Below are 12,363 nucleotides of genomic sequence, written 5' to 3'. Positions count from 1 at the left end.
AGGTAGGAAATGAGGCAAGAGGGCCATGGACGCGAGGCCCCACTCGGTGTCCACTCATCTGTGCCGCTGGAACGTGCGCGACGCGAAATGCATTCTCGAGTTCTGGTTTCCGTGTGTTCGGCCAGTGGTGGGGCACTAAGAGATTGTTTGGTTGTACCTCGCGGAACTGCGCGGGAGGAATCCGTGGTTGGTGGTTCAATAGCTCTCCTTTACCCCCTGGACGCGTCCCAGAGCGCGACGTTCCGGGGTTGCAGTGCCCCACGTTTCGCTGGGATCGCAAGCTCGCGTGGTTGGGGAAATCTGGGTGGCTACGTGTCGCCTTTTGATATTAACTTATTCAGTGGTCGGTGTTTTAGACTTGGGGACTGAGTGGTGCTATGGGGCTTAGTCAGTAGCTTCGAGTCCCTGGATGTACAGTACCGTCAAGTAATCATAGGGGTTGTATGATGATCATTTCGCAGCCAGATGGATCTACGGAGTGCTGAGGCTCGTTGGATTTCTAGCTATTGCAGGCAAGGTCAATCTTGGGCTCTAGGAGCTTGCTGCTACTGCAGGAAGAAGATCGTGGGCATCAGTCAGCTCCTGGCAGGTTGAGGTAAAATGAGGCCCAATTTCGGGGCCATGGCGAGCTGAGCGACCGGTGAACCCAGATTACGGCGCGTCTCCATTGTTCTTATCGGCTGTTCAGTGCCGTTGGGCACGTTTGGCACAGTATCTGATCCGCCAGGTCCCGGCTGTGCTACATAGCTACATACCTAAGCCTAGGGTAGGGTAACTTTACTTGACATTTGAAACTCTGATGGGTCCTAGACATTGGGATCATATTAACACCAAACACGGAGTAGACTAGTCACTTTGACACAAAAAAACCAAAAGAGAACACAACACGCGTAGATCTCAGCGAGTGGAGACCAACGGCCCCCGTCACGCACGTGCCAAGTCAGAGGCCTCGTGCTTTTCATTTTCATCCACATGGTCCCTACGCACGTTCAGCTGAAAGCTTTATGGGAGTGAATGGGCAAATCCAGCTAGCTCATGCTACCAGTGGCCAGGTCCCGGTTCATCAACACCAGGACTAGTTCATCGACGCCAGGACTACCCGGTCTGGTCTTAGCCGCCCGCCAGCGTGGAACGAACCACGCTCCAGCCATCCAGCAAGCTCCGAGTGGGGAGCCTTCCTCCGGCTCTGGACTCGCTCATTTTACCCCTGAATCTTTCTGTGTCTGCGTCTACGCTTTCCTAACAATTGAAAGGGTTGGACAACGACAAATTTTGCCAAGGTGATATCCATGCAGGTAGTGCAAAGTATCTGCACCTCTCAATCCAATGATCAACTAGCAACCCGAGTCTCTCCAATAAACCAAAAGAAAATAAGAAGTAAAGCTAGAAACCCGTATTGATAATACTAAGAGTTCTCCGCATCTTAACCTCTCGCCGTCCCATCCTTTCTCCCTCCCACCTTCTCTCCTTTTTTTTCTTCATTCTCTTCTACTCTCCATGCGCCGCGGTAGCTGGACGCTGTGAGCAGGCCATTTCTCAATTTCACCCTATCTCTCCAGAAAAAAAAAAAGTACCGCCAAAAAAAAAGGGCGAGAAACTTTGTTTAGCCCCGAGTTTCAATTCTGGCCCCTCAACTCTTCTTCCCCTGTCTCCGTCCTCCAGTAGCGACGTGCAGCGGAGCGCCGACATCTCACACTGGCTGCGAGCTTGTCGCCTTTTTAGCCCACTCTCGCCATTCCTTTCGTTTCAACCACCCAGACCGGACGTGAAGCCTATTCCCGACCCAGTGAGCCGATATCGACGGATTGAATTCGCCGTATACTTCAGTGCTCGGAGCATTGGAACTGCAACTTTGGATCGATCCTCGAAACCCGATAATATACCGAAGTATTTGTACTCCGGTACCTGCTAGGTTGGTAGAATTTCCTGTATTCTGCTGTAAGTGGTGACAGAGTACTGGTGTGTGTCTGCGTACAACTGCACAGAAAAGAAGTACAAAGAGAGAGAGCAAAGGCTGATTGGAAATGCACAGAGAAGCTACGACCCAAAATGGCAACCGCCCCCTCTCCCCGCGCGCCTTCCGATGCATTGCCAGAAAACGGCCAAACGCTTAACGCGCGCCGCACCTCCCTCGGATTCCTCCGTCGTTCCAAATCCACCGAACCTCTCGGCGAACGAAAAGTCTCCGGCCGCAAGAAGATGTCCAGAGCTGAAAGAATGGAGGACGATCTGCGTCGTCAGCGCGAATCTTACGCGCCTCGGAATGCCCCCCGCCTGCCTGACCTCTCGCCCGCCCCACAGCTTGAGACATTTGGAGGGGAGGAACGGGATAACCTCCCGGCGGTGCCTCCTCTGCCTCGCCCCCAGTCGGGATTTGCTGCCTCTCCCCCTCTGAGTTCGCCCATGGCGGATGTTATCGACCCGTACGCTCGCACCGAGAGCATGACACATCGCGGCCGCTACAGCTACGCCAGCAGTGCCGTGAGCACTGTCAACAGTCCTCGTCGCGTCCGCCGTCGCAAGGACCCCACTCCATACAAGTATGCTGCCCCATTGACATACACCCAAGCAAAATGGCATGCTAATTATGAACAGCGTGCTGGTGGTTGGTGCTCGTAACTCGGGCAAGACATGCTTCCTTAATTTTCTTCGCAAGTCCCTGGAAATGCCCCCGCATAAGCACCCCTCACGTACCGCTGAGGAGCTTGAGGAGCTCGAGAGCCAGACCTCTGCCTACGAAGGATTCACCTCGCAATATCTGGAAACTGAGATTGATGGTGAACGTGTCGGCCTGACCCTGTGGGATTCAAACGGTCTGGAGCGCAACATTGTTGATCTGCAGATGCGCGGTGTCACCGGTTTCCTGGAGAGCAAGTTCGAGGAGACTCTCGCAGAGGAGATGAAGGTGGTGCGTTCCCCGGGTGCTAGGGACACTCACATCCACTGCACGTTCCTGCTTCTCGATCCCGTGCGCCTCGACGAGAATATCGCCGCTGCTGAGCGTGCCGCCAATGGCACCCCCAAGACCTCCGACTCCCCCGTTGTCGGAGTCCTGGACCAGAACCTGGACCTGCATGTGCTGCGCACCATCCTGGGCAAGACCACCATTGTGCCCGTCATCAGCAAGGCTGACACCATCACCTCGGCCCACATGGGATATCTCCGCAAGGCGGTTTGGAGCAGCTTGAAGAAGGCCAACATCGACCCGCTGGAAATCTTGACCCTTGAGGACCAGGAGGAGTACACGTCATCGGAGAGCGCCGACGAAGAGTCCATTGCCGAAGTGGCCACCCCCCCTGAGGCCAGCGAACCTACGGAGTCTGCTGAGTCGAGAGCACCTGGCGAGACCGCCGAGACCAAGGAGGAGGACAAGGAGGACAAGGAGACTGACGCTGCCGAGGAGAAGCAGACTATTCCTCGCGTTCCCTCTTCCCCCGCCAGCCTCAAGTCCAACCGATCCGGGCCTTCCAACCCGCACGTGCCATTCTCAATCCTGTCCCCGGATCCCCATTCTCTGGCATCCGGCGAGCAGCCCGTGGGCCGTCGCTTCCCCTGGGGTTTCGCCGATCCCTACGATGCGGAGCACTGCGACTTTGTGCGTCTCAAGGACTCGGTATTTAGTGAATGGCGATCGGAGCTGCGCGAGGCCAGTCGTGTGGTCTGGTACGAGCGCTGGAGAACCAACCGCCTCAACCGTAACGGTCAGCCGGCACCTCTGCCGTCCAAGCAATACGGCAAACAGTACGGCGGTCGCCTGGGCCCGATTCGCGACGGTCGCCGCACGCGATAAGCGCCAAGTACTCTGTATCTTTTCTCCCCTGTTCGCATAGCTTGCCATTCCGCACATACCCCCGATCTTCTTCGCCCCGTCTGTTGGCCCCCCTTTTTTTCTTCTTCTTCTTCTTCTTCTCTTCTCCTGTCTCTCCTTCCAAGGTTCTGCTTGTATTTTCCTTCTGCCAAAATCTGTCGCACTATCGAGTGTCTCCAACCTGTAATCAAGCCAATCAAGCTTCCTATGTCTTTGTGGAACTCAGCCTCAGCCAGGAGGGGTAGAAAGTACTCTGTACTCCGTAGTTTGATTATCAATGCAGCCCCTGGGCGCCTTTGCCCTACGAGCGGGTGAAGATCTCGTGAAGAGACCAATGAGCGCTGCCGGCTCCATGGGCCATCTGTGACCTGCAGATTCACGGCTGCAGGTTTGAAGACTCGGAGACGCCGTGAGCAATACGAGCTGAACCCTTTTATTCCTCTCCTTTTCTCCTTTCTCCTTTCTGCTCGTCCGGGCTTTGTGTCTACACTCTATCTTCAGAAGTAGACTCAGCCTTAAGGACTGCAAGGGCCCTCGAAACCGCTCTGCACTTTCCCCGCACCGATCAACGAGCTCGGCCAGCTCGTCCAAGCTTCTTTGTGCGGCCAACTCCCCACTCCACGAGAAATAAAAACTCTACATTACGTGGTAAACACATTTCCAGATCCGGCACCATCCCCACCGCTGGACCCTGGAATGAAATGTCGCTCCAGATCAATGATCCACGGTCAAGCCGCTCCAAGTCCCCTGGTCGCAGCCGCGAACGCTCCCGGTCGCGCGACAGCCGAGTGCCATCGCCTCCTCGCGAGCGTTCCCACGCCCGTTCTGCTGCGGTTGAGATCGCTCCCAAGTCTTCTAGTCGAAGCTATGGCTCCGACGAAGAGGCTGAGATCGAGCGCCAGTACAAGCTGATCAAAGAGACTCGTCTGCGTGAACCTCGTGAGTCCCGCGAGACCGAGGATTCGCGCAGTCTTGTCTCCCGTGCCCCTCGCAGCCCCGCCCGCTACGATGCTGCTCGCTCTGACTCGGACGACTCCAGGCGTCGCGATCGGGGTGCGGATAAGTCGCGCCGTCGGGATGATCGCTACGAGCATGAGGATGAGGATGAGGATCATGTGAAGGTTGCGCGCCCGCGTGAATACCCCAGTCGGTCTCAGCAGCGTACATCTGTGCCGCCTGCTCGCCCGAGTCGGCGGGATCATTCGGACTCCGACTCGGACTCGGATGTGGATGAACATCTGGCTTATGGTGATGAGCCGGGGAGCCATCCGAGCTATGCGCGACCTGGTAGGTTCCAGTATGCGCAGCCGCCAAACGCCCAACACCCTCAACCTGGCGCTTTGCGCAAACCTGCATATCCCGGAGAAGGCACGGATTGGGCGGCTGTCCCCGAATGTGAGCGTCCGGGCTTTGTCCCTCCAACGTCGCAGGCTGGATTGCCGACGACTATGCCTGGGGGTTTCCCTCCGGCCTCAGCGTATGGTGATGTCCCCTCGACGACGGCGCCATCGTTCCCGATGCCGCAATATGCAGGTCATCAGCAGCCTCCCTATGCGCATGCCTCGTCCAGTCCATATACTCCATCCCATTACCGCACTGCCTCTGCCAATGACACCGCCCACCCCCTTCCAGGCAACTATGCCCAGCCGGGTCAGTACCAGTATGCGCACGTCGACCCCAACATCCGATATACTTCCAAGGCAACGCCTGTGCAGCCGTATAACGCTTCGCCGCACGAGCAATTCTCCAAGTCGCATGACCAGTTTTCCAAGTCGCAAGACCAGTTTTCCAGGTCGCAACATTCGGACCAGCCTGTATACCCGTACAGGTATAGCAATGAGCCTCAATTCGTAGACAGGCAGCAGCCGCTACCGCATTCGCAAGTCCAGCCACAGTCTCACCACCAGGCTCAAGTTGTTGAGATCACCCCTGGTGGTGGCCGCGGCCGTCCCCATAGTCTCTCGGTGTCGTCGGCGAATAACCTCGCGGTCGCTGGTGCTCATATGAGCCATGTAGGCCACCCACCAGCGAGCCCTCTGTTGGAGCCTTATCATGGTACCTACCAGTCGATGTCTCCCATGCCGTCGCCCATCATGATGCCATCGCGTGACGACGACATTTCCGACTTTGAGCAGTTGGATGGTGGTACCTCGAACTCCGAATCGGGCCGTCGCAAGAAACACAGCTCGAAGAGTGAAAAAGATACTCATCATCGGAGCAGCAAGGAAAGAACTAAAGAGAAGGAGAAGGATCGGGATGACCGCAAGGATGATAAGCGTCACAGCCGATCGTCCGGTCATGACCGCCACGAGTCGAGCTCGTCTATGCGTGGCGACGCCGTGGTTCTGATCTCGCCAACAAGTGACAGGAAGCGTGTGTCGTTCTACGACGCCGCTTCAGATGCCGCCTCGATGCAGTCCGCGCTTAACCACAGTCGCAACATCGACAACAAAGCCATCATCCAAATCCTACCCCGTCTAACTAGTGACGAGATCCTAATCCTGCGTCAAGAGTACAAGAACAAAGTCAAGATGCACGGCAAAGGCATTAACCTCGCCAAGCATTTACGACTGAAACTGGGCAACTCCAACTTCGGCAAAGTCTGCTACGCAACCGCTCTTGGCCGCTGGGAATCAGAAGCATACTGGGCCAACTGCTACTACCAAGCGGGCACCTCGCGCCGCGAACTCCTTATCGAGTCCCTCATCGGTCGCTCCAACGCCGCCATCCGCGAGATCAAGGCTTGCTTCCGTGACACCCGCTACAACGACAGCCTCGAGCGTTGCATGCGTGCCGAACTGCGCGCCGACAAGTTCCGCGTAGCTGTCCTGCTGGCCCTTGAAGAACGGCGACAAGATGAGCGCGAACCCTTGGATTCCAGACTCGTGCGCCAAGACGTCTCGGATCTGCACCGCGCCCTCGTATCCAAGGACGGCGGCGAGACGGCTATGATTAATATCATCGTCCTGCGCAGCGACACTCACCTGCGCGAGGCGATGCGCACTTACGAAGGCCACTACGGGCAGAATTTCGCCCGCGCCATGATCGCCAAGTCGCGTAACCTTGTGGTATGTACACCGATCCGTCTCCCTTTCCCTTCCATTCTATATATATTAACGCCAATAGGGCGAAACCCTTGCCCACATCCTAAACGGCGCAATCAACCGGCCCATGCGCGACGCCCTCCTCCTCCACCAAGCCCTCCGGGAATCCCGCACCGGCCGTGAGCGCTCCGAGCTGCTCATCTCGCGTCTTGTCCGACTGCATTGGGAGCCCCGACATCTTGAGCTGGTGAAGTCCGAGTACCGGAGACGGTATAATGAACGGTTGGAGGAGGCTATTGCGGAGGAGGTTATGTCGTCTAGCGGGGGGACGGAGTGGGGGGAGTTTTGTATTGAGCTTGCGCGCAACTCATAGGTCTGGCCTGGGTGGTGGAGGTGGTGATGGTACAGGCGCAGATGGTAATGTTTAGTATATACGAAAGGAAGGCTTAGGGCGTGCATCAGTATTAGTAGCGTACGTATTTGCAAGATTTGATGTGTTGCGGTGCTCAAAAGTTGTTAATCTGCATTTCGCATTATTTGGACTAAACAGTTCATGTGTATTGTGTAGTTGGTTCCATTGTGTAATTTGATCATTGTTGCTTAGTTTAATGTACCTGAACCGAAGCAGAACCATGGGATGCCAAAACCTTGAATGCCGGGACCCAAATCTCGCCAGTAGATATCCCGCTCAGTGAACCATCTCCATACCTCCGACAACTCCCCTTCTAGCCCCAAAATTGGACACGCAAATCGCTCATGGTTCGATCTCGGCATTCTGTCCAATGACTGAATTGTCTCATGCGAGAGCAGTAATTCTCTCGTTCTAGTTTCAGCCAATGAGAAACATGCAGATACATTGCAGCAACTGTCCACGTTCTGGGCACCTGGACATGGAAGGCTGCATTGGGCAAGGGGCTCCTGCACTGAGACAATGACATCCAGCGCATGGTGATTACAAAGTTTGTGCAATCTGTCTTCAGGGAATGCGCGGGAAATGGCTCGGACCGATATTACCGTGGCTTGGGAACTCTGTTCAAAGATGCATCTCTACTGAAGTGCCCCTGTGATATTGTCTAGCGATAGTATATCCACGGGGGAGACCCCGGCAATCGGCCTGCACGATACTGACACCTGCAGGCTGACACTAGTAGATAGATGCAATCGTGAATCACCGGTGATTTAGTGATTGGGTATTTAGCCGTGACCGTTATTCTCCGTGCCCAGATGGAATAGGGCCGGGCTTGGCCAACTAAACATGTTACATCGTTCATTCATTCATTTCCACATCATTTCCACCACATTCTCACCCCGCACGCGACTTCCCCACGAAGACCCGTTGAGTATCTTCTCCCGTGCTAGGTGTGATGGATGCCCGAGTGAGCACTAACGGAGGTCACAATTCACAGTTCACCCCTGAAGGAAACTGAGAGGACTGACTTCATGACGTATCACAAACAGATCGGCAAGGAGGACCTAATAAGATGTGGATCTGCGGTGGAGGAGTACCCTGTACTTACCGGATCCGTGACCTACGAGACCACACGTCAAGTACCTAGTACTTACCGCTCCCACGAGCTGACGCGGTAGGGATGAACTTCCCTGCAAGGGGAGCGTCTCTGATTTGAACACCGCTGAGGCCATGAGTCTGCTGCAGGTCCCCGAGATCCGATCTCCCATGAATGTCGTGCTTCGCACCCTAATGCTATCGTGCTCTATAGATGAGAACATGAGAAGATGAGAAAACCCGAGATACGTAGATGAGAAAACGAGAACGGAGCCTAACCCATCGCCCAGGTGATCGTCCTTCCCCGCATATAGTCAGATTTGCAGATTCGCAGGCCCCGATATGCTTCTCTGCTTTATGGTGGGGTGTCGCATGATGCCATCACAAACCACCCACCTGGCACCTTCCGAGGCTGTCTGCCTTGGACCACCTGCGACTTCACCGCGATTTGGCTGAATACACCACCACGCTCGTTTGTATGGACTCCACATCTTTATTTGCGCCATCCCGTGTGCTCAAGTCACCTGCTGGTTTCTTGGTCCGAAGGTAATTTCCGTGCCTTTTGACTCGCTGCGGAGACCCTGGGGCGATCCTGCATTGACCGCTGCTTGTTCCATGCGATACATGCACCATTTCGTTGACTGACCTTGGTCCGGTCTCGCTCTCGGACTTGCCAGGTAATATCCCGGTCTCCTCGGACTGAACCCCCCTGCCATGAAGGCACACTGCCCTTCTCTCTGACCCCCCTCGCGTCCACTGTGCCCTTCCCATATGGCCAAGCGCATGAGATCTCTCTCCGGGCACTGACGCTGATCAGCCGACTTCGCTCGGGTCTTTCAACGCCTGCAGGTCTGCTGCTCGATGCAATCACCATCCCCATCGCGCTAATCCAATTACACTCATTTCGCCGTGGGCTGTGGCATCGTTGTGGCATGCGGGTCCTTAGTCGGGCCTTCTCTCCTTTCTCCCCTTCTGGGCGCTCGACTATAAAAATGTCCCTGGCATTCCTGTAAACACAACGCCGATCCTTGCCTGCGTCCTCTCCCTCTTTGCCAGCGCTGCTGCAGCATAGCTACCCGAGCCGGTTTATTTTTCTTGTTTTACTTTTTAATCAACTTTTACTACAAAAAAGGGACATGCTCCTCGGTTGAACCGTTGTGATCCCGTCCAATCCTTTTTTTTTCGACAAATATCCGACACCCGTCACGATGCAGCTGTTTCGCCTCGGTCTACTGGTTGCTTCCTTCATTGCCTCCGCTGGAGCACAATCGACCTTTACTCCTGCTCGTCCCCCGGCTGCTCCTTTGGCTGTCAAGTCGCCGTACCTGAGCACTTGGCTGAATATTGGCAGCGATGGTGGAGATGGAGGCTACCTCGCCGGCGAATGGCCCGTGTTTTGGGAGTAAGTTTGATATTTTCAACGGCATTGGAGATCTGTCTAATGTGTCGGCGCGTCAATAGGAACCAGATCACCGGCTGGGCTGGTATGATCCGCGTCGACGGTCAGACTTACACCTGGATGGGCCTGCCCGGCTCTACGACTGTCAACCAGACCGCATTCGAGTACACGTCAACAAAGAGTATCTACACCATGAATATTCAGGACAAGGTGGAAATGAACATTACTTTCATGTCGCCTATCACGCCCACTGATTACAAGCGCCAATCCCTTGTCTTCTCGTACTTGAATGTTGAAGTTTCTTCCTTGGACGGCAAGGGCCACAATGTTCAAGTCTATGCGGATATCTCTGCTGGTAAGTCAATTCCAGCATTTGTGTAACGTGATAACTGACTCGATTTAGAATGGGTGTCGGGAGATCGCGATACCATTGCGCAGTGGGACTACGGTACTACTGGTAATGTCGCGTACCACAAGGTGTACCGTCAGGTCCAATTGGAGTTCTCCGAGATCAACCAGCAGGGTGAGTGGGGCAACTGGTACTGGGCTACTGATGACAACGACGACATGACCTACCAGTCTGGTAGGGATATCGTTGTGCGTGGCCAGTTCGCTTCGAACGGTACCTTGTCCAACACGGTTGACACCGACTTCCGAGCTATCAACGACGACTGGCCCGTCTTCGGCTTCTCGTCCGACCTGGGTACCGTCGACTCGTCTCCCGTCAGCACGCTCTTCTCGCTTGGCCTTACCCAAGAGGAGGCTGTTCAATTCGAAGGTGCCTCTGCATACGGTCCGGTGAAGTCTCTGTGGACGAGCTACTTCAATTCTGAGCTTGATGCTCTGTCTTTCTTCCACAACGACTTCGAAGACTCTGCCACCATTTCCGGCGCGTTTGATAGCCAGGTTGCCAAGGACTCCCTTGCTGTTGGTGGAGATGACTACCTCACCCTCACCTCCCTCTCGGCCCGTCAGGCAATCGGCGCTACCCAGTTGGCTGGCACCCAGGACAAGATGTATCTGTTCCTGAAGGAGATCTCGTCCGATGGCAACGTGAACACCGTTGATGTCATCTTCCCGGCTTATCCCTTCTTCTTGTACTCCAACCCTGAGTTGCTCAAGCTGGTCATGCGGCCGCTTTACGAAAACCAGGAGGCCGGCAAATATCCCAACAGCTGGGCCATGCACGATATGGGCTCGTCTTATCCCAACGCCACCGGTCACAACGACGGTAATGACGAGAAGATGCCCCTTGAGGAGTGCGGCAACATGGTTATCATGACTCTGGCATATGCCCTGAAGGCTAGCGACGGCAACTACTTGGACGCTCACTACAACCTACTCAAGAAGTGGACAACTTACCTTGTCGACGATGCCTTGTACCCTGCCAACCAGATCTCTACTGATGACTTTGCCGGAGCCCTGGCGTAAGTGCAAACGAAACACCTATTCCATGACCAAAAATACTGACGAGCATAATTAGCAACCAAACCAACCTGGCTCTCAAGGGCATGATTGGTATCCAGGCCATGTCGGTCATTGCCGACCTGACCGGCCACAGCGACGACGCTGCCAATTATTCCAGCATTGCCCACGACTACATTTCCAAGTGGCAGTCTCTGGGCGTCGCGAAGGACGCCAATCCGCCCCATGCCACCTTGTCCTATGGGAATGACAGCAGCCATGGTAAATCGCATTCCACCAACATTCCGTACCCTAATCCTAACTTATTTTTTTTCTTTTCTTTTCAGGCCTCCTTTACAACCTCTATGCGGACGCCCAGCTGGGTCTGGGCCTAGTGCCGGATTCCGTCTACCAGATGCAGAGCAACTTCTACCCGACCGTCGCCAACAAGTATGGTGTTCCGCTGGATACCCGCCACACTTACACCAAGCTTGACTGGCAATGCTTCACGGCTGCCATTGCCTCCTCCGACACCCGGGCCACCTTCTTCAAGGACTTGTCGCTCTGGGTCAACGAGACCCCAACCAACCGCCCCCTGACCGACTTGTACGACACCATCTCCGGAAAGTATGTACCCCCTTCGCCCTGTAAAAACATTGACCATTGCATTGCTAACATATCCCAGCTACCCCGGAATTACCTTCGTTGCGCGCCCCGTCGTGGGCGGTACCTTCGCACCACTCCTGGTGACATCCTATTAAAACACTACATTCACTTCTTGTGCATTTATTCTTACATACCACTTTTTGTTGCGGCCCATTTCCTCACCCGAAATCCGTCAGTCAGGTACGGAGGCATGGATTTTGATTCCTGGTGGGAATGGTTGCACTAGATCTCTGCTCGCTTGACTGCGATTGGAGTACTTATACCCTTTCTGTTTCGCTCTTGATACCCTTCCTTGGAATCCGGCGTTGTATGGCTTGTGTTGTATGAGTCGGTGATTTCTTGGTGTCCGCTCGTTTTGTGGGGGTTTTCTTGTTGTGTATACCTATTGCATTTTAATCGGATTCTTTTCACTTTACTTTGTTTCGGATTCTTTTGGGTTGTAGGCTCCGTACGTGTGTTCGCTGTAGAGAAGGTATGGAGGTATTGTGGATGCAACTCTGCACAGCACTCCTTGCTTGTAGTCTTTGTTGGGTACCGG

General features: G+C 54.7%; 3 protein-coding genes across 3 annotated transcripts; all 3 read left to right on the top strand.

The window, feature by feature from the left end:
- Positions 1 to 2,049: 2,049 nt before the first annotated feature.
- On the top strand, positions 2,050 to 3,790 carry aspE (septin; the record flags this gene model as incomplete). Its single annotated transcript, XM_058454310.1, has 2 exons — positions 2,050 to 2,540; positions 2,596 to 3,790. 2 exons carry the CDS (start codon positions 2,050 to 2,052, stop codon positions 3,788 to 3,790), a joined length of 1,686 nt encoding a protein of 561 aa, XP_058306559.1.
- Positions 3,791 to 4,509: 719 nt separating this feature from the next.
- Positions 4,510 to 7,225, top strand: anxc4 (annexin ANXC4; the record flags this gene model as incomplete). The annotated part of the gene is made up of 2 exons (XM_058454309.1): positions 4,510 to 6,876; positions 6,935 to 7,225. 2 exons carry the CDS (start codon positions 4,510 to 4,512, stop codon positions 7,223 to 7,225), a joined length of 2,658 nt encoding a protein of 885 aa, XP_058306558.1.
- Positions 7,226 to 9,564: 2,339 nt separating this feature from the next.
- gta1 (glutaminase GtaA) lies at positions 9,565 to 11,920 on the top strand (the record flags this gene model as incomplete). The annotated part of the gene is made up of 6 exons (XM_058454308.1): positions 9,565 to 9,758; positions 9,818 to 10,110; positions 10,159 to 11,182; positions 11,239 to 11,441; positions 11,507 to 11,786; positions 11,845 to 11,920. The coding sequence occupies 6 exons, from the start codon at positions 9,565 to 9,567 to the stop codon at positions 11,918 to 11,920; spliced, it is 2,070 nt and encodes a 689-aa protein (XP_058306557.1).
- Positions 11,921 to 12,363: the final 443 nt, after the last annotated feature.

This window comes from Penicillium cinerascens (genome assembly GCF_028974065.1).
Source record: "Penicillium cinerascens strain IBT 15544 chromosome Unknown contig_9_segment0_segment0, whole genome shotgun sequence".
NCBI classification, from domain to species: domain Eukaryota; kingdom Fungi; phylum Ascomycota; class Eurotiomycetes; order Eurotiales; family Aspergillaceae; genus Penicillium; species Penicillium cinerascens.
Note: the sequence above shows the minus strand (reverse complement) of the source record. Positions and strands in the feature narration are given on the sequence as shown.